This window comes from Euphorbia lathyris, chromosome 1, assembly GCF_963576675.1.
Source record: "Euphorbia lathyris chromosome 1, ddEupLath1.1, whole genome shotgun sequence".
Taxonomy (NCBI): Eukaryota; Viridiplantae; Streptophyta; class Magnoliopsida; order Malpighiales; family Euphorbiaceae; genus Euphorbia; species Euphorbia lathyris.
Genome location: NC_088910.1, coordinates 123,174,378 through 123,196,811, shown reverse-complemented (window position 1 = coordinate 123,196,811; position 22,434 = coordinate 123,174,378). Strand labels below are relative to the sequence as shown.

At 34.3% G+C, this 22,434-nt stretch overlaps 2 protein-coding genes across 2 annotated transcripts; one reads left to right on the top strand and one right to left on the bottom strand.

Moving 5' to 3' along the window:
- Window positions 1–3,728: 3,728 nt before the first annotated feature.
- On the bottom strand, window positions 3,729–5,907 carry LOC136210861 (heavy metal-associated isoprenylated plant protein 39). The gene is made up of 3 exons (XM_066002280.1): window positions 5,730–5,907; window positions 4,672–4,747; window positions 3,729–4,287 (listed from the first exon to the last, which is right to left on the bottom strand). Exons 1-3 carry the CDS (start codon window positions 5,733–5,735, stop codon window positions 3,926–3,928), a joined length of 444 nt encoding a protein of 147 aa, XP_065858352.1. The 5' UTR covers window positions 5,736–5,907; the 3' UTR covers window positions 3,729–3,925.
- Window positions 5,908–16,808: 10,901 nt separating this feature from the next.
- Window positions 16,809–22,048, top strand: LOC136210860 (cysteine--tRNA ligase 2, cytoplasmic-like). The gene is made up of 10 exons (XM_066002279.1): window positions 16,809–17,035; window positions 18,632–18,884; window positions 19,070–19,133; window positions 19,267–19,428; window positions 19,569–19,742; window positions 19,848–20,129; window positions 20,295–20,420; window positions 20,888–21,124; window positions 21,245–21,421; window positions 21,523–22,048. Exons 2-10 carry the CDS (start codon window positions 18,676–18,678, stop codon window positions 21,817–21,819), a joined length of 1,728 nt encoding a protein of 575 aa, XP_065858351.1. The 5' UTR covers window positions 16,809–17,035; window positions 18,632–18,675; the 3' UTR covers window positions 21,820–22,048.
- The last annotated feature ends 386 nt before the right edge of the window (window positions 22,049–22,434 follow it).

Below are 22,434 nucleotides of genomic sequence, written 5' to 3'. Positions count from 1 at the left end.
CCGTCCGGCATGTGAGGCGTCACGGTCGAATTGCCAAAGCCTCCCAAGAAGCAAGTGATACACATCCATATCAGCCACATCACACATAACCTCATCTTGGTAGGCCCCAATAGAGATAGGAACCTTGCACCGGTGGGTGACATTAAGCTTCTCCCCCTCTTTGATCCAGCCCACTCGGTATGGCTTCGGGTGTGGCTCGGGCACTAAGCCAAATTTGCTCAAAGCGGCCTTGCTAAGGATATTCTCTTGGCTTCCACCATCAACAATCAATTCACATTTCAACCCGTGGATTAGACCTCTAGTCCTAAACAACTGGTGCCTCGGGTCATGCTCTTGTTCAACCGACATCAGTACCCTCTTCACTACATGGACCTTCCGCTCATCCCCGGATGATCCACTATCAATGGGCTCACAATACAACTCGTCATTACCTCCATAATCACCATCATCACATCGCTCAACCATATTAGCGCTCCTCCTCCTTGGACACTCATTCGAACGATGGCCCGGTTCGTTGCATCGGAAACACTTAAACGGAGCCGGTTTTGTGTACGGGTTGTTGCCCTTAGGGAGGGTGGCTGTCCTAAAGGGTCGCACATCTCCGCTAGGTGATTTTCCCCCGCTCAAGATCTTGGTTCCACTTGAACTAGCACCATTCTTATCCTTGCCCACCTCTTTGGACTCTTCCCTCTCTTCACAAACTTCCTCAATTCTCGGCCTCCGGTATCCGTCACGTGCCCTAACATTCAGTTGAGACTCGACCTTCAAAGCTAGGTTCCTTGCATCTTGAATCCGGATTACCATTTGTGTCCCAATTTTGTCTTGAATATTATACCGTAGCCCCTCTAGATACCTTGAAGTCTTTTGGCTTTCGGTTTCCGACAAGTTAGCTCTTGCTGAAAGCCTTGAGAACTCCGAAGTATACTCGTGCACGCTCCTCGGTCCTTGCGAGCAATTCCGGTAGGAGCTATAGATATACTGCTCGTAGTCGGGTGGTAAAAACCGCTCTCTCATCATCGATTTCATCCTCCTCCAAGACCTAATCGGTTCCCTTCCTCCTCTTCTCCGCTCTTCCTTCACATTATCCCACCATACCGAGGCTCCCCCTTTCAACCTATACGCCACTAACCGAACTCTTCTATCTTCCGGTATCCCCGCATAGTCGAAGAACCTCTCCACCTCAAGCAGCCAATCAAGGAACCCCTCAATGTCAAGTTCCCCTCCATACTCCACTCTCCCATTCATTCTGTCTCTATATCCGTCCCTATCAATAGCATGACCCCCATACGGATCATTCATTCCATAATTTCCCCTTCCATGACCACCTACATCATCATCATTCAAAATATCCAAATTCCCGGCACGCACATGCACGGGACCAACAACATCATGCATATTCATATCATTCACATGCCTAACATTCCCAATACCGACATCATGCTTAATACCCATGTTTCTAGCAATCCTATTCAAGTCGAAATCATCAAATAGGTCGTCGTCACTATCACTATCGGCATTTCTAATGACCATGGTGTTAGGATGCCTTACCTTATGAACCCGAGGGTCCACTCGTTGTGGTGCTTGGTTTCTCAAAGGAGGTGGCGTCGGGTGTCTATCCGGTGGAGGCCGGATTGCCTCTTCATTTTTCCGGCGAAGGTCTCCGGTGGGTTGAGTGTGGGTATTCCGAATCTCAAGAACAAGTCTCTCCATAGCAAGTTGCATTTCTCTTCTACCCGCTTCTTACTTCTCTTCAAACTCCATCATCTTGTCATTCATTGCCTTCATATTTGCTTCTAAGGCTTCAAACCTTTGATCATTGGCTCCAATGGCTTCGGTGGTGATACGTGGTTGAACCATCTCCGAGAAGAAGTCTCCGGTCAAGGAAAACGACTCGGCTCTGATACCAAATGATGTAGATAAAATCGATCTGGAGGTTTTAATCGTAAACCAACAAAGATTACAAACTTCTCAAGCTTAACTTGAAGGTTGAATAAACCCAAAAGGAATGAATCCTTGCTCCAATGGAGACTTCAAAATATAATATTCATCAAAAGTTAATCAACATTACAAAAGATGGAGAATATATACTTCCCTTAATTAAAAGATAAAGACTAAAAGACCACCCCTAGGGTTACCAACAACTAAGGAGCCCTAGGGGTAAAATAAGAAATACATAAGGATAGATATTAGGGTAAATAAGTTCAATGGCAACATGGTAAATAATTCAATGACAAAACAGTAAATAAGAGGTGGCAGATATTGTCCTTAACAATAAGAACTTGGGGAGGAAGTATTCCCCAACCCAGGTACGCCCCGCGTGGCCTCCCTCACGCCCCGCGTGGATGTGTCCCTGGACTTGGTGGTTCTTGTTGGGCACTCTTACGCCCCGCGTCTTGAGACATACGCCCCGCGTCTTGAGACATACGCCCCGCGTACTTGACCTCCTGATCTGAACTCTCATCGGAGGCTGGTTCCACGCCCCGCGCCTCGCCATACACGCCCCGCGTGTATGACCTCTTGGGTTGTTCCCCCGACTTCGAGTCCTTCACGCCTCGCGTTCCAATGGGCACGCCCCGCGTGCTCTGTTCTTCGCCCTTTTCTTCCTCCCTCTCGGTTAGCTTTCTACGGGTCCCATCCTTCAACTCCGGTTCAACCTTTAGGGACCGGATGTCCTCATCACAAACAATGTGATTTTGGAAAATAAAAAATGTGGTTTAATGATAAATGTTATTTTGAACAACTTTAATTTTTGAATATTTTCATTTTGAGGTCATTAACGGTTATTTTGAAGTGTTAATTAAAGTTGGATGGCTATCGATATTAAAGTGTAAAATTCAGTGGTGATAATGGACATTGATAAAGTTCAGTGGACATGGTAATTTACCCTTAATCCAACACCTCAAACTTGTATTTTACTACTTGGACACTCGCACAAGGACTAATAAGCACAACTTTATTTTTATTTTTTATCTTACAAAATCAAAAGGCTTTATGATATTATTTCTAAATACAAATAAAATATTTTAATTATTTTAAATCTTACATTCATTTTGTACTAAGGTTAAGTTAGATTAGGATTTTTTTTCAATTGAATATAAAATTAATGTTTAAAATTTTAATCTCAAAATTAATTATTTATTTATTAAATAATTGAAAGTTAATTTTAATTGGTAGCTAGTCCATCTAAAAAGTTTATAACGAGTTTCGAATCGAGTAATTGAATAAATTATAAAAAAAAAATTATTGATTCTTGGTTGAACATGATTTGTAGCTTAATATTTGTTCAAACATTCCAAATTGCACCTAAATCTCTAATGACCAATTCAACTTGCTTAAACTGTCAGGACTTATTTTTTATTTTTACGAGGCAACAGTGCACATATTTTATACGCCATTGCTAGTTTAAGCAAATTAAAAAGAAAAAACAAGTCGAAACAACATTAAAGTTGTTTTAAATAAATAATCATAGACTTCGATTAGGATTTAAAGTGAAATTTACAAATCATCTATCAATAATGACTAAATTTTGATAGAGTGGGAAATCGAACTCAAACCTGACAATCACATATTCAACTTCTTATTATTCAGACTAACTCTCATCAACTAATTACTCCAAAAAGTATTGTAGAATTTATTGAATAAAGAAATTATAAAAGTAAAAAAAAAAATCTAAAGAATAATATCATTAGCAAAAATTATCATAAATTTGAATTGAAAAGTATGATTAATTCTCACTAAACTTGTATGCACATCCTGTATATATTGTATTAAACACCATAAATTGTATATACATATACTTGAACAATTCAAGCCACCAACTAATAAACCCATATAAGAGTTATTTAAAATGGGGCAAAAACTTAACAAAAGTTGGTAATTAATTAATTAATTAAATAACTATAATTAAGTAATATAATAACCATAATTAACAAATAACACAGGCATTTGGGTTGTCTTCAGGAGTGACATGGTGGTAATATTGAGTGACAGGAGGATTATAATAGGAGTAATTGTAAGCTCTAACAAGCTCTGCAATTTGATCATTTGGAATTACTGGAATATTATTATTGTTGTTTTTCTTTTCTTCTTCTTTCTTCTTTCCTTCATCTTTCTTTCCTTCCTCTTTCTTTGCTTCTTCTTTCTTTGGTTCTTCTTTTGCCGGTCCGACGGTCAGAAGTTCAGTCTGCCAACCGGATTTCCTCAACTTTCCGACCACTACTACTGGATCAACACCTCCTATTACTGTTAATTTTCCATCCTTCATGTCAATTGCAATTGAGTCAACTCCTGCATTTCATATAGGAAAATGAATCAAAACTCCTTTGTGGTGACATTTAAGGGCCCGTTTGGTTGCTACTTTTCACGCTTCTGTTTGCCTTTTTATTTCAAAAGGGAGAGTTTTAGGTGTTTGGTTAGTTATCTGTTGTTTGCCTTTTAAATCTGAAAAGGTGTTTGGTTAATGATCTTCTGTTTGCCTTTCACACCTGAAAAGCAGCTTTTTACAAAAGTAGAGAATCTCTGCTTTTTTGAAAAACAACTTTTTCAAAAAGCAAACAGCAAACAGTAGGTAAACCAAAACAGCAAACAGTAACAACAAATGGCAAACCAAAACCGTAGGTAAAACAAGGGTGGAAACAGATTTCATGGCCTTTTGCTTGAAGTGGTAGAAACCTGAAAGGGTGGAAACAGATTTCATGGCCTTTTGCTTGGCCTTGTCATCGTGTAGGTCCACTTTCAATACCACTTTCTGCAAAACAAAAGTTATGAATCAAGAAAGCAATAAAAATCCAAACTTTTTGCTGATCCAATAAAGAGAGGAGGAGAATCCGTATTCAAATTCTCAGTCATAAACTAACAATTTATCGTATTTCAAGGAAGTGACCACATCAATATCGACAAAATACATTCAATCAATACATTTAATCAATTCAATTGAATGAGAAAAGGTGTTAACAAGTTCGGGTAACTTACATCCATGGTTACTCAACTTTATCCATTTTAACATTGTGGTTATTAAACTTCAATTCTTAATATATGACTACTAAATATTAGTGAGATTTTTAAAATTTTATCATTGATGTGTTTATTTTGTTAAGAGGGAAAGCTAAGTTTTAGAGAAAAAAATAACTCTAAAAAGTGATTTTCAAAAATAAAAAATATCATTTCATAGTAAATATCATTCTAAAGAACTTGAGTAACTATAATTCTTGAATATTTTCAGTTTGGGGTTATTAAAAGATATTTTGAGAAGTTAGATGAAGCTAAATAGCTATTAATGTTAAAAAGTGTAAAGTTTAATGATCAGATTTGAAGTTAGTGGCCACAATGTTAAAATGTGTAAAATTCAGTATCCGTGGTTGTAATTTACCTGTAATTTACCCTAACAAATACTAACTGTGTACAAATTGAAAGTAGTATTATGTAATTTTTCGATGAAGAACACTGAAAGGTAAAAAAGGAAGAAAATTTATGCAATCCATGGCATCTTCCAAACCCATATTTTGAGAATGGAAGAAAACCCAGAAAAAAAGACGGTTGCTTTTTCAAGCTAATGGAAACCCCAAACATTATTTTTAAAATATAGCAGACATGTTAACGAAGAGGAGTTTTTGTGCTAACATAGTTTCCAAACACTAAAGCAGAAACCCACAAACAAAAAAAGAAATACCCAGAAAGAGAAGATAGTTGAATTAATGAAAAGAAATAAGAATGGATTGAGGGAATTTTACCTTCATTTTGAATTGACCTGGAAGTGAACAGAACAGAACAGAACAGTCCTCCTCAACTTGATTATTCAAATAGAGAGAAAGAGATGGATGAATTATAAAAGAAGAGGAAATGAAACTTGCTACAGAAGGAGGATATCAATAAAATGAAACTTGCTAGAGAAGGAGGAGAGCAATAAATAAGTCAAACACATAAAGCCCAAAGTTCTAGAATTAGAAAATGGATCAAAGTCATAGACTTGGAAATTGGGCACAGACAACTTTGGCTGCGGAGACCCAATACCAGGTTTCTTTTACTTTACCCAAATTTTGAGTACCCAAACCCACGAGAGATTTTACTAATAACGTTTTGGATCAGGAGCGATTTTATTCCTAACGTCTAAAATGATGCAACTTTATCTTTAATGTTGGAAGCCAAGAGCAATCTTACCCTTAACATTGATAAATTGATCAATTTGAGAAATAATTCATCAAACTGTCTTCTCGGTCATGAATCTTGTCATCTACACTTCACACATGCGTTATTTTATCAGAAATAAATCACAAACATATATTGGGATGTGAAAAAAATAAGAAAAAAAATATTAAAAATATACTGTCTTTTGTACGAAATAGACAAAAAATTCAAAAAATCCACCGAATTTATAAATATTTATCTCCAATTTTATTATTAAATTACAAAAAACATTATATCATTTTTTAGAACAAATTGATATGCAATTGGTGCAAAATAAAGAAAAAAATGACTGTATTTTATAATAGTGTCTGAAATTGATCCAATTTATCAACGTTAGGGGTAAAATTGCTCTTGGCTACAAACATTAGGGGTAAAATTGCACAATTTTAGACGTTAGGGGTAAAATTGCTCATGACCCAAAACATTAGGGGTATTTTTGCACCTTAATCCTAATTTTTTTAACTCTTAGGGCTCGTTTGGTTCGCGGAATAGAGATTGAATAGAATAACTATTCCTAAAGAATAGTTATTCCCACCTTTGGTTGAATTTTTTTGATGGAATAGTTATTCCATGGAATCCCTATTCCTTGATTTTATGAAATATCTATTCTTCAATTTAGGTTAGGAATAGCCTATTCCTAATATTGTATTTTTATAATTTACAAAATTATCCTCTATTAAATCTGCAATCTTCTCTCTAGTCACTTTTTCAAATCCTATAAATTTTGGCCAATCCATAATTTATATCATAAAAAACGTGAAAAATGGAAAAATGACGAAAACGTTAAAAACTATAAAAATACGAAAAATATGAAACATGAAAAACGTGAAAACATTACAAACACGAGAATATGCAAAAATAACGTGAAACACATAAAAACGTGAACAAACGCGAAGAACAAGAAAACGCAAAAAAAAAAAAACAAACACACGAAAAAACACAAACCAAGAATAACACGAAAAAGTGACAAAACACGAAATATACAAAAGCGTGAAAAATACGAACAACACAAAAAATGCTAAAACACAAAAACGTGACAATGCATGAAAACGCGATAAACATGAAATTACGAAAAACGCAAACAAAACACGAAAACGTGAAAAATATGAAAAAAACATGAATAACACGAAAAAGTAACCAAATTCGAAAAATACAAAAACACGAAAAAAGAAAAAACCAAAAAACTAAAACGTGAAGGCGCGAAAAAATGTAAAAAAATACAATAACATGAATAACATGAAAACGTGACAAAACGCAAAAAATACGAAAATATGAACATATGCGAAAAACAAGAAAACTTGCAAAACACGAAAAATATGAAAAAAAAAATGCAAAAAACATGAAAATATGAAAAAACGTTATAAACACATTTTTCACATTTTCGTGTTTTTCTCTTTTTTTCACATTTTCGTGTTTTTTCACCTTTTTTACGTTTTTCTGTTTTTAATGTTTTTTTTTACTTTTCGTGATTTTTGAATTTTTCCGCTTTTTGTGTTTTCACGTTTTCGCGTTTTAAACAAATTTTCACGTTTTTAAGTTTTTCATATTTTTCAGGTTTTCGTGTTTTTAACATTTTTTACATTTTCGTGTTTTTCACATCTTTTCACGCTTTTTTTTATGTTTTTTTGCATGTTCTTGTTTTCATGAATTTTTTCTATATTCTTTTTTATTTTTCCATTTTCATAGCTTTCCACGTCTCTACATTTTTTTGTGTTTTACCGTTTGTACATTTTGTGTTTTTTTTTTTCATGTTTTGCGCTTTTTTTTGTATTAACCCGTTTATATGTTTTTCTCGTTTTCACCCTTTTCCACTTTTCTTTCTTCTTTTTTTTCTGCTTTTACATTTTGTATTTTTACTGTTTTACACCTCTTATTTTTCGTGTTCTTACAATTTTTCCGTTTTTCATGTTTTTATTGTTTTTTGTTTTTAATGTTTTTTTCTATTTTTCGTGTTTTTTCCATCTTTCATGTTTTCCATTTTTTCGTTTTTTATATATTTTTTAAAATAATATATATTTAATATTTGAACAATTTATAGTAATAATTAAAATTTTAAAAGAACTAAGAAATTATATTTGAGGGTAATGTTGTCTTTTGAATAAAAAAAATTATCTATTCCACTCTATCTTATTCTACCAACCAAACATAAGAATAGTTATTCTTACGAAATTTATATTCCATTCTTTGCTATTCTATTCCTTTGGAATAGCTATTCTATTACATTCCATTCCGCGAACCAAACGACACCTTAGAATTTTCTATTTTTGGAATTATAATAGTTATTTCCAGGTTATCTTCTTTCATAAGAGATTTGTACATAAGTAAATGCAAAAATTTAAAGACTTTACATCGAAATTTGAATTTTATAAGGTGCAAAAATATTTTTAGCATTGACAGTCATGAACAATTTTACATACCCCTAAGGTTGCTCTAACATTAGTAAATTGGATCAATTTAAAAAATCATTGTAAAATACATATATTTTGTTTATTATTCTGCACCAATTTACTATTAGTTGGCTCTTAAAAAAAGATTTCACATTTTTCTTGATTTAATAATAGAATTGAGGATTAATTTAAATTCGATGAAATATTTAAATTTTTTTATCAAATTCGTACAAAATACAGTATAATTTTTTTTTTCACATTAATACATATGATTGTGATATATTACTAATGAGTGATAAAATGATGCATACGTGAAATGTAGATGACACGATCCATGAATGAGAAAAACAATTTGTTAAATTATTTCTCAGTTGACCCAATTTGCCAGCATTAGCGGTAAATTTGCTTTTGGTGTCAACTTTAAAGAAAAATTGCATCATTGTAGATGTTAAAGGTAAAATTGTTCATAGCTATCAACATTACGTGTATTTTTGCATAGAAAAATGAAAGATAATTATCAATTTTGTCATCTGATGAATTGTATAAATTTATGATAAATGGATGGTTGTGTCCTCCTTCACTTCTAATTTTTTCATCTGTACTCTTGCAAGACATGACACAAGCTCAGTTCGAGCTAAATAACACCCTATTGTCTCATCTCCCAATACAGGTGTCTATGATCACCATAAAATGACGTAGGATGAATATAAACATAACACTCACAGTCGATATCATTTTCGTCAGTATGAATATATTGAATATAGCCATCAGTGTAGCATCTAAAAACAGTGTATCAATGTACCTATGATACTGTTATATTTATTGTAAAATGGCGATCCCGATCGAAGCCACCAAAATACACCGGTATTGTAGCCTCCTTGCATCTTGGTATGTTGTCCTCGCCATGATTTCATTGATTTACGCCTATTGACATTGAAATGACGTTCTCCGTAAAGAAAGGGGAAAATGGTTAGATTAAAGTAAATTAAGAAAAAAATTATGGACATGAAAAAACGAGAGTAGATGCAATTTTTGGTAGCTTAAAAAAAAGGTCCCAATAGGTGTGTCAAAAGTTGTTAGTGTTAGCTATCAAATTTGGTGATAGTGAAAATGGGATAATGAGTATGGAAAAAATTGTGGATGTCTTGTAGGAAAAGGGGGTTTAGAATTTTTGGCAAAGCTTAAGAAATATCTCCAACTGGGCGTGCCAAAAAATATTAGCGATATTTTTGAAATATTGTTAATCTCAACCTTGTCACATATGGATTTTAGTGAGGGTGCGTGCTAAGAAAATAATTCCCAATTAGATGATTACGTAATAAATGCGTGCATAACTTGATTTCTAAACAAAGCGACTGGCGAGGAACACAAGGATTGAGAAAATCTCCCTCTTGAATTCCTAGTGTGTCTATAGAAGCTTTACTAGAATTATAATGGCTACCAAAAATAAAATGCGAAATTGACACAATGATTTTGAGGAAAAGTCAATTTTATTGATAGTAGTAGTTTAATTACAAGAAATTAATGAAATATAAGCAATTAGAATTCAATTCATGGCTATCACACAAATAGCTAAATCAATTATAGATGTTTACCAGAATGCGAAAATGAAATAACAGAATTGAAATGCTATAAATAGAATCAAAAGCAATTTGAAATCATAAATGGCTAGCTTCGACAAGTCTTGAGTTGAAGTTGGCCTTGATTCTACGAGTGTGGGAGCGTTTTGAACGAACGGTCGTTGATATAAACTCTTTGAATGTGAAAGTTTAATGTTGATTTGACGATGAACAAATTGGATGCTTGGGGAATTTTAGGTTTAGAATCGGGATTGACAAATGATTTTGAATTGGATGTCGAGTATGTAGACCGAAACGATGTTAAACAAAGAAAGAGGGATGACTCTAGATTGAATTAACTCGGTGTCACGAAAAGTAAATAGAAAAGATTTTTGAAAGCTGAAACAGAAAATCAAGACACAAAAACGTGTATAAAATGAGTTTCTGGACACGGAATTGAGCGAAACAAAAGCCTAGAATTAAATTTAGTGTCACCCCCCTCACTAGGATCACATGATATCTCACACAACATCAGTTACAGACATACTTTCCAGTCTCAATCATATAAACTTCAATCTCATATAAACTTTACATATTATAAATAAGAGAAAGCGTTTACAATTTATATTACATGTTTAAGTCATTATCCTACATAGAGGATTTACAAAACAAAAGTACATCAAAATACTCCAAAATGCCTAGGCGATAATGGACTGACATTGCCGATGCGACCTTAAACAAGAAGAACTCCACCTAACCTGTAAAAATCTGTTGGCAAGAGATGAGATGCATACTCAATAAACATATTGTGCATATATGTATACAAAAGTAATGTAAAGAATACAAATCAAAATATATCATCATTTCCAAGTTAGAATTTTCAATGGAAAGATATTCACTTGTTACACTTATTATAGTAATGCTTATTTTAGTAAGTAAGGGCCCTGCTATACTTAGATAATATATATAAAATGGTCATTGGACCCAATCTGTATCCCGACTCACTAAATTCGGAATACAATCATCTGTGCTACGGAGGAGTTAAACTCAACTCACGTACTCATATATCTCAACACATGTGCTTTCGGCTCACAATATTCGGATAGCACTCTCAACTAGGACCATTTCACATATCCGTCTAAGCAAGCACAAATTCATTTCTAATCCAACCATTATTCAGTTCTAGTATGTGCACAAGGCTCAACATGCCACATTAACTCATAACACTGCAACGTACTCAATCATATCACTTTCTTATCTATCACAACGTGCCACAAACACTCAAACATTATTCACATCATTCACATCAGATTCAACCACATCTACACTCAACAAGTCACAAGCCACAATACATTCACACACATATATAAGCAATATGCTTACCGTCACACTCAGTTTGATCTATTTTACACGATCAGGTGTGCATTCAATTGCACCTTGTCCTCCTAATATCACATAACATTTATACAATTAGTCATAACATAAACTTAATAAAAATGTAAAATAATGCATGCTATATGATTTACAAAACATTAACTCCACAAAGTTCATGCAATCTAATCCTTTTGTCTTAGATCATCACATGACATGCATCTACCATAATTCACTCAACCTAGCTCATAATAAACACAATGGATTTCTAGATTCTTTTACAGACATATACTTCAAGTAGTTAGGAACACTTTTGTATAAATAAACTTTCCCCAATTCTGACCCTAAGGTCCTCAAAATACTACATCAGCATGGCTGCCTCACATGACATCCCATTTCGAGCCAGTCATGACCCATCTAGGTTTTCTTCATCTATATATTGAATTGAAGTCCCATATTTTACAGAGAGTTGCTTAACATATATATGAACATAGTTTATTCTTTATATATTTCCAAATTCGAACAATATCAATATGAAAAACATGTTCCAAAATGACTGAAAGTAGTACCCTATATTTCTGTTTAGGGTACTTGATACATATCTTTCATTTAGACAGCCTATAGCCAATTTAAACAACACCAAAACTCAATAAACTCAATCATAACTAATCCATAACAAATTCTATCATCATAGCTACGTATTTCAGAATCTCAAACTCATAGAAAAGAAACTAAAACAACATATTAACCTTCAATTTGTGTCTGTCACCTAGTATGCTTCCTAACTTGACTTGTTTGGCTTGAAAATGGAAGAAATTAGAAGAGGTTTCTTTGGAGAGGTTTAGAGTATGTAAGATGAACGTTTGCTGAAGCTATGGTCAAAATTTGGGCAGCAAATGATAAGAATTGAGTCATATACATCTTTTTGAATCAAATAGGTGTATTTTGTCTTAACTATAGGTGACACCTCATGCTTAGTGAGGTGCTTGCTCACAAACTTCATTTTCAGCCCTCCATAAGTCTAATTTAATCAATTAAGGACATGTTTGTTCATTCATTTAAGTCCTAACTCAATTAACCAATCGTTACATTTTAACGACACACTAATCGTCTACTAATCGCACGATAATCGCATTATACATATGAAACCTCTACGGATAATGAGATGAATCTAAAATGTATGTACTCAATCATGAAAACATATATGAATGTGGGAAGACTCATATGTTAGGATTTTAGGGATGTTACATTTAGGATATTGGAAACAATAATAAGGTGAAATTTTGGACAAAAATAGACTATAATACCAAAATGAGGCTATAAAGAAATCTGGGTAAAATGTGTAAAAGAAGAAAAAAAATTATGAACTTCGAACGATGAAAACTCTAAAAACCGGACTTTGAATAGACAAACTAAAGAAAGAAAACTAAGAATTTGTCATTTCGAGTTGGGAAAACTCGAAAACCAAGGCAAAAAGGGCCAAAAGAAAATACTCAAGAGATTTTGTTTAGTTGTAAATAACTCCTAACTTTCCACCACTAACTATTAACTTCCCTTTTAATTTATTTAGTTGCTACGAAAGTGTTAGGGCTGTAAACGGGGCGGGGTGGGGCGGGGATTGCCTTAACCATCCCCGACCATTAGTCAATCGGGGATTCCCCGTCCCCGTCCCCGAATAACATATGGAGAAAATTTGGCTACCATCCCCGTCCCGTGGAAATCCCCATCCCCGGGGGGAATCCCCGTCCCCGTTTAAGTTCATAATTTTTTTAAATTCATATCACTAAAATACAAAAAAAAAAAAAAAGAACAGATATTCCAAATCAGAAACTGCATTCGTATAATTTTGTCTATGTAAATTCAAACAAACATAGATTACAAAAAAATTCAAAATCAATTTAATTTCGGGTTTGTTGCAGTTGAAGGTGCGACCATCGAATTACATATAAAAAACAATTTAATTTTATATTGCAGCTCTAAAATAGATAATATGGGTTTTCTTTTTATATATTTTGAGACATAATAGAGTTACTTAGTACTGCTCTTAATTTATTTTTAGAATGGGTCACTTATATATTTTTTAAGTTTATTTTTTTATTGATTCGGGTATTTAGTCGGGGATCCCCGATGGGGACTTTCGGGGTCGGGGATGGGGACGGGGACGGGGACGGGGATGGGACACTTATAACCATCCCCGCCCCCATCCCCGACTGTGAGGGAGGAAATACAAACCATCCCCACCCCATGAGGGTCTCAAACGGGGATTCCCCGTCCCCAACGGGGCGGGTCTCTAACGGAGATGGGAAATCCCCAACCAATTGACAGCCCTAGAAAGTGTGTAGTTAAATTGGTTAGAGTAAGAGTAGGGATAGCAACTAAATTAACTAACATTGTACGTATTCTAGGCATGAACTTTATTTCCAAACTTTATTTCTCATTCCATAGGTACCCATTTAAAAGTCCATTTTTGTAAAAGTGAGTTGAGTAAAAGTCTATAAAATAGCTCACAAATGAATAGAACTCGTTAACAAATTTATAAAACATACAAAAGTCAATAAAAAGTTCATCTATAAAAGTCATTTACTTTTGTGTTAATAAAATTTCTAATTACTCAATTTAAGACTCGATAAGCACAAACTATAATCCAATACACTCCTCTAATTTAAAATCGATATGTATCAATATATAATTTATAGTATTTAATTTTATGTTAATTAATTTTTAACACGTAACTTAATTTGTCTTTTTTTTTTAAAACTTAATTTGTTAAAAATGTTAAAATTTATAAACCTTATGTAGAGGTTTTTTTCCCTTTTAATGTATTTATCCTGGTTAGCTAAATTTGGAAGTCAAATTGATCCACTATACGATTAATTATTGGTAAGGGTCCTGAAATTAGGTATTTTTTCCACTTTAAACTTAATAATATTAATAAATTATTATTATTATAATAATAAGAAAAATAAGTTTTATTAAACGGAATCAACATAATGTAAAATCACATCTAGAGACCATTCTAAAAGTTCAGAAAAAAAAGAGATAACTTAATTAAAGTATGAGTCACCTTATTCGCAAAACAATTTATAAATTTGATAGAAAAAATTATTGATATTAAAAATAAAACTTTTATAGTCTTTTATAATTGAACCATAAGCAGAACGAAAGTATATTTGATAAATATGCTTTATCACTGATAACGCATCTGACTCCATATTCCATACCATTCAAACCCTCGAGTTAAATCCAGCTGAAAGTCTCTCGAATACCAATAGCTTTACATAGCAATACGTTTTCAAAACACACCACAAAAGTTACTAACATTATCCATAAGCACAGCACTAAACCTAATCAGTTTGACCATAATAATAGTAATAACAGAGAAAATATGTTGCAAATTCAATCATTATGAAATTTTCACTAATGATATCTTGACAAAATTAATATTCAATGATGACATGAGATGTTACTTCACAAATCATGCACGGGGTTATTTTATTTATTTTAAAAATATATTATCCCATGATAATTTTGAAGGGATAAAATATTAAAATAGTTTCAAAATCTTAAAAAAAAAAAGTGTCAATTTAGTTTTTTTTTTAATGAAGAACTGCTCTTATTAATCAGAATTGAATAAAGAATCGTTACAAACTAAGTTCCAAATTGATTGAGGTACATCCTCAATAAGCACCATAGAGCTAGTGAAAGGGGTAACCCAATTGGCTAGTGAGTGAGCTACCTTATTGCCTTCCCTATGAACAAAAGAAAAAACACAGGAATTGAAAATCGAGCTCCACAGAATCACGTCATCATAGAGAAAAAGGAGTCGAGAATTGGGTAATTTCCTGGCTTGGAGACAATCTATTACTATTTTGGCATCAGATTCAATAATAATATTATTGAAACAGCAATCTCGGACCAGGTAGAGACCCTCAAGTATGGCTTGCAACTCCGCTTCTTCCACCGAACTGCAATTTTCAATAGGCATTCCTGCTGAAGCCATGACTAGTCCCGCACAGTCCCTAGCTATCAAACCTACCCTACACGCAAGGCCGTTTTCCCCAAATTTGGCATCGCCGTTAATTTTGACAATGCCGCTTGGGGGAGGATACCAAACTCTTGTAGGGCGAAGGTTTGTAACTCGAGATTTTTCCGGCATGGACTTGATTATCAAGGCTCCAGACTCGGTGAATTCCTCAACATGGAGCAGTTCCTGGACCTGGCGTAGGATAATATCATCGGGGATCCAAATTCTGTCATGCACCCATTTGTTCCTGCGGTATCATAGTTTCCAGAGCATCGTTGCCCAGCTGCTTTGCTTGGCTATCGGCAGGGCCTCCAAACATAGCAGCAGCCATGTCTGAATGTCCGGCGCGACGAATTTACTTACACGCATCGACAGCTGCGCCGTTAAATAACATCATTTCAGTTCAATATTTGTGAAATTATAGATTATACTTCTATAGAACGGAACTTGATGTCTCAATGTTCCTAAAATGGTATTAATAATTTATCAAAAGTTTTATTAACTATGACTATAATTATGACATTCCATAAATGTTAGTAAGTTTAAAATGGAGCTATTTTAAATATTGAGACTAAATTGATACTTTCTCAAAAAAAAATTGAAATTATTTTAGTATTTTATCTCTTAATCTTAACTAGAGAGAGAGAGTTATCCACGTTAATTTATAAAATGGTGATTTGTTAAATAAGGATAAACATTTTTTGAAAAATGTAGATTTATCCTTATCATATAAAATAATAAAATTTTATTCATAACATAAAAATATAAGATCGATTTTATTTAGATTTGTTCATAACCTCGTTAGTCCGTTCAATCTGTTCAAACCAACATTCAAAAAATGAACTGGAACATGTATATTTAATATTTCGCCAAGTCTTGCCTAAACCCGCTAGAATCTGAATATAAAATTCGACTCAACGTCTCAAAACGACTGTTAATAATCTCAAAATAAAAAAAATCGAAGAGTTAGTGATATTCTAAGGAATTTTGATTTTTGAAAATGTTCATTTTGAAGTTATTTAGGTGTTTGTTTGGTTAGGAGATGAGAGAGAAAACTCTAAAAAAAATGTGATTTTTGAAAATAAAAATGTGGTTTCATAGTACACACCGTCCTGAATAACTTTAATTTTTGAATATTTTTATTTTGAGGCCGTTAACTGTCATTTTGAGGAGTTAGTTAAAATTGAGTGGTTACTTATATCAAAAGATGTAAAGTTCAGTGTCCATATTGTTAAAATTTGAAGTTGAGTGTCGATGATGTTAAAATGAGTTGTGTAGGTTACCCTAAACGCTAAACACACTCCCTCTGTCGCCCTTTCCCTCTGTTCTTCTATCTGTGACAGGTGCGAATTGCGATTTCCATTGAGAAATCGGCGACAGCAGCAGCGAATCCCCTTCCTCTCTTCAATCTTCACATTGCCGGATTCTCACCACTGTTGATCGAAGCCGTTCCTCGCCCCCGTTTCTTACCGTCGCTCGGAAGTGTGGAAGAGTGACTTTCAAATCCCTAAGTTAGTTTCTTAGTTTCTAACTTTCTCTTTTAATTTGTTTTCCATAATTTATTTGGTTTCATTTGTCTTTCATAAACCACAATTGATTTGATTTGGTTCAGAATTGGAATTCGGAATTTGGCTTCATTTATCTTTCATTTGGTTCAGAATTGGATTTTGGAATTTGGTTTCATTTGTCTTTCATAAATCATAATTAACTTGGTTTTGTTCAGAATTAGAATTTGGAAACTATCAATAAGATGAATGTAGATATAAGAGGTTATTTAAATTTTCTGTTTAGAAGTTTCTTATTATTGATGAAGTTTTCTTGAGCTAAGATTTGGATTTGGCCTTTTAGAGGTTTTATACCAATGTTATCAAGCCCGGACCGGACCGGTTCGACCGGGAACCGGCTGGCTGTCCGGTCCGAACTTGACTGGTTTGATCGACGCTCTAAAAACCGGTGTGAACCGGCCATGGACCGGTTCGACCGTGGACCGGTGTAAGTTACCCTAAACGCTAAACCCAATCCCTCCCTCTCTCGCCCTTTCTTCTAAGTTCTTATTAAGCATAACCTGCTTATTTCCATTTTAAATATACATAACCGGAGTTATTTCCTTTTTAGTGGTGCTCCTAACATAGAGTCCCTCTACTGAACTTTTCCATTAACAACCTTTTTGTGAAAGTCATATTCAATGGAATTGAAGTCCAATCTTGAATTATTTGCTAATTGGATTCATCTGAGTTATGACAGTGATTGGTAGGAGTTGCTTTGCACAAATGTTGTCATACACATTAAACGAGTGACTTTAAAGTTGTCATATAGATTTTGTATATACATATCACATTTGTTATTGTTAAACTAATTCTTGTAAATTTATTATTTTACATATATACCCACTAGTAGAAAATCCTTGATCTGTCCCTGTACATACTTTATTTTAGATGTTTATTTTTATTTTCTTTTTTTGTTGAGATAATAACCCAAAATATGTATAATGTGAAAGTATTTTAAGTTTTCTTGGTCATTGAGATAAATTAATTGAGGAAATATAGTGATTTTTTATTTGTGGTTTTTATTTTTAACTAAATTCGGTTTTTGGTTTGGTTCTATTTCCATTTTACATGCTATTCAGTTCAGTGTTAGTTTAATTCTTTTAGTAAATTCGGTATTCGGTCGGTTTGGTTCTTATTAGGTTGAAAATTGCTTTGAAAATCATTTTTTATTTTCCCGTTTCCATATTTTACATTTGAAGTTGAGATTTGGTATGTGATTTTTACTGCGTTTTCTTATTTGTGTTTGGATGAAATTTGGGGTAAATTTCATCAATGGTATACAACATTTGCCACTAATATGTACGAACTTATAGGTGACCTCCCACTTTAATTTCTCTCTCTACAGTTAGAGTGGGAGGTCACCTATAATTTCATACATATTAGTGAGACAAATTGAAGGTTGTATACAAATTGTGAAATAGGTCAAAAGTTGTAGACCATTGATGAAATTTACCCATGAAATTTGTTATTTAAGTTCAGATTTTTTTTTCTTTGTCTAGGTTAGATTTTCTGTCATTGATTTGCTTTGTGTCATTCAAATTGCATTCGTGTAATTTGCAGCAAACCCATTAGGGATTCCAAACAGCATCTTATAACTTATTTCAATGGATGCGGAAAGAAGAAAAGAAACGAGAAAGAAGGGGCAGAAGAAAAAGTTAGGTTTTAGAATATACAATACGATGAGCAAGAAAGTTGAGGAATTCAAGCCTCTTGTTCCTGGGAAGGTTGGTATGTATGTCTGCGGTGTCACTGCCTATGATTTCAGCCACATTGGTCATGCACGTGCTGCCGTGGTCTTCGACATCCTCTTCAGGTCAGATCCTTTTTTTTCTCTTTCTATTCACTCCAGCTGCGGCTGAACAATGAAATTGTTTAATTCTGTTGAATTCGACTGAGTTAGAGTAACTGATTTCAAATTAAAAGCTCAATTTTGAATTGAGTAATGTTAACACTAATACGGTTGGTGTTGTTCTTTTGAATTGAATCAAAACTATGCAGGTATCTAAAGCATTTAGGTTATGAAGTTACTTATGTGCGGAATTTCACAGATATTGATGATAAGGTGAGAAATTGATTGGGAAATTGTAATATGTACATGTTAAAGCTTCAATTTTAGATGTATACATGATAATTTGCATCTTCTATTCTATATTCCAAGTATCAATGAGTTTCTCTTGTGGGTTGATTTCTTGCAGATAATAAATCGAGCCAATGAGATCGGTGAAGATCCACTAAGTTTAAGTAGCAGATTTTGCAAGGAGTATCTTGCTGACATGGAGACCCTGCATTGCCTTCCTCCTACTCACCAGCCATGTGTGACTGAGCACATGAAACAGATCATAGACATGATTGCACAGGTTGATTCTTTTTGTTGATTCCAACCTGTAATATCTTTTGTTTTAGACCTCTTTGGTTATTTTTCATTAACTATTGCACACATGAATCATGGTCTGAAATGTCTGTTGCTCTTTTCTCTTAATGGAACTATTTTCTGCAGATCATCGAGAATGACTTTGCATATGTTGCTGAAGGAGGAGATGTGTTCTTTTCGGTTGAGAAATTCGAGAACTATGGTCAACTGTCTGGGCAGAAAAGGGAACATAACAGAGCTGGTGAGCGTGTTGCTGTTGACCTAAGAAAGAGTCATCCTGCTGACTTTGCATTATGGAAGGTAGAGTTTTTAATTAAGTTTTTCATTTTTCCGTTTGTTAGGGATGGGCCAGTTATGGTTAAATAATGGGTGTTAGCTCATGGAACCATTCATTATTTGTTGCAGGCTTCAAAGCCTGGTGAACCGAGTTGGGATAGCCCATGGGGTCGTGGAAGGCCGGGGTGGCACATAGAGTGCAGTGCAATGAGTTCTTGCTATCTGACCTCCAAGTTTGACATCCATGGTGGTGGAATTGATTTGGCATTCCCACACCATGAAAACGAGCTCACTCAGAGTACAGCTGCCTGCCAAGAAAGCAAAATTAGCTACTGGATGCACAATGGGCATGTTGAGAACAATGGTGACAAGATGTCAAAGTCACTCGGTAACTTTTTCACAATCCGTCAGGTGAACTAATGATCCAATTAACTTGTTTTTCTTTCTTTTTCTTTTTTTTTTTTTTTTGATAAAGTTAACTTGTTTTTCTTGTGTTGGTCATTTTCTTATCATTATTATTATTATTTTTAAACTCGTTCGTGAACGATTTTAAAGTAGATTGTTAAATTTGTATAGGTTACTGAACAGTATCATCCGTTGGCTTTGAGATATTTTTTGATGAGTGCCCATTACCGCTCTCCACTGAATTACACCATCACACAGCTGGAAAACGCATCAGATTCCATTTTCAATATTTATCAGGTAAAAGTAATTCTCTTTTTATCAACATTCCAATGTAAAACCAGCATCATCCCTTGGTTGGTTTTCTGCCTGGCACTGTTATTATCATTTGTTTGATCACTTTTGTGAGATTTAAGTTTACCGCAGATTCCTGTTTACAGTTAGAGAAGATTTTAAAACTAAATTCGAACCGTTGTTATGTTTTATTATGAAACGACAGGAAACTTTAAGTTGTTTGTCAGATAACAGTCAATATCTACCAATTTGAATGGCAGATGAGAATGTGATATTTAAGTCGCTCTAAACTTTATGCTTTTGATAGAAAAGTTGGGTCAAATGAAATTCTGTATGAGTGTGGCTTAAAATTTCGCCTTTTTTTGTATCTTTTTCATATTTGATCCTCACAATAATTGAAATGACATTGTTATCTTTCTATGAACTTATGAACTTGCATACCTGCATAGTGACATTATTTGGTCTTGAAATAGGCATTGCTGACTTGTGAGGAGGCCCTTTCATTGTTTCGAGATGAAAGCCTAAACGATGATGTAGGACACGATGGCAAGAGCGAGGAGATTACTCCTGATGCTACAGCATATGTCGATAAACTGCGTGATGATTTCGAAACTAAGTTGTCGGATGATTTGAAGACTTCCCATTTGCTTACCAAAGGTGCTTTCCAGGAAGCCTTGAAGTTCATAAAAAATGCCGCAGGAAAGCTACTGGTAATTCCTTCATCCATTTTAAGCTTCCAATTACGTTTTCTATTTCCTTTCGTCTATAAATGCGTGTCTAAGTAACTTAGAATATGCAAGTGGAGTTCATGGTTTATCGCCTCGTTGCAGAAGGAAGACCAAGAAAAGCGACAACAACAATTGTTAGCAGTGGAGTCCCTAAAGGAAAATGGACAAGAGAATTCCTCACAGCAGTTATCATTAGTTCGATCCCTTAGTGAAACTGAGAAAGGAATGAGGTCGGTTCTGGATATCGTGGGGCTGCTTTCGGATCATTCTTACACTGAGGTAGATTTATCGTGTCCGTTGGCAGTGATCTTGAACATCTGAATACATTATTATCTATTGAATCACCAGTAAATAAATTATATATCTGTCTGTTGGGACAGGTTCTGCAGCAGCTTAAACAGAAGGCGTTGAAGAGGGCCGGAGTAACGGAGAGCGAACTTTCGGGTCTCATAGAGGAAAGAGCAATGGCAAGAAAAAACAATGACAGGGAAAAAAGTGATCAAATGAGGGATGAGTTAGAGAAGAAAGGCATTTTTCTAATGGATGAGGGGGAGGAAACTCTTTGGAGACCAAAACCTCCAAAACCTGCTGGTGGTGAGCAAAAACCCAGGCCCGCCCAAATTTCCAACATATCAAAGCAAGCTCTAAAAGCCGAACTGGAGAAAACATACAGTTAGGTTAGTTGACAATTTCGGTTCAGTTCGGCTCAATTTTAATGAGATTTTTGGTTAGCCGTTTACAGTATATTAGAACTAAGGGTCCTTTTGGACTAAATATCAGCGAAAGATGATGTTAGTCGCAGATTTCGGCACTAATGGCACGGATTACAGATTCTGAACATAGTGAAATTACTAATTGAAATTGTACATTTAGCATTGGAAAATTTTGTGGGAATTTTTATTATTATCTCTCTAGAGTTGTTGGGGTCGATAGTCCCTCAGTGACTTCCCTGGATAATCGAACTGATCTAGTATATGTACGTTTAAGGATGGCACGGGGTAGCTTACTAGCATGTTGTGTCATACTTTTATTCATTTTTGTCCCATATCAAATAGTCATGGTTTTTTTATTTTAGGATAAGATGAAAATTTAATTGATGATTTTTTTTCGTTGTTCAGGGACCTAATTACTTATTTTTAATAGTTTAATATTGATAACCAGTGATGAATTTCTGATCAGCTTCTTTCCCTGTGGGGGCGTCGTTGGGTTCGACTGGGAAGTCAGTATGGAGAAAAGGAGAATAAACTATATTGACAAGGTAGGGTTTAAGGAAGAGAGTGAATGAGTACCTC

Bases quoted from the DNA above. Each gene is read 5' to 3' on its own strand.
- LOC136210861 (XM_066002280.1), bottom strand. The intron at 4,288-4,671 runs GTTTCTACCACT...TATGAAATGCAG, and splicing joins ATCTGTTTCCACCCTTTCAG to GAGTTGACTCAATTGCAATT.
- LOC136210860 (XM_066002279.1), top strand. From the start codon at position 18,676: ATGGATGCGGAAAGAAGAAAAGAAACGAGAAAGAAGGGGCAGAAGAAA. The intron at 18,885-19,069 runs GTCAGATCCTTT...AAAACTATGCAG, and splicing joins GTCTTCGACATCCTCTTCAG to GTATCTAAAGCATTTAGGTT. The intron at 21,422-21,522 runs GTAGATTTATCG...CTGTTGGGACAG, and splicing joins CGGATCATTCTTACACTGAG to GTTCTGCAGCAGCTTAAACA.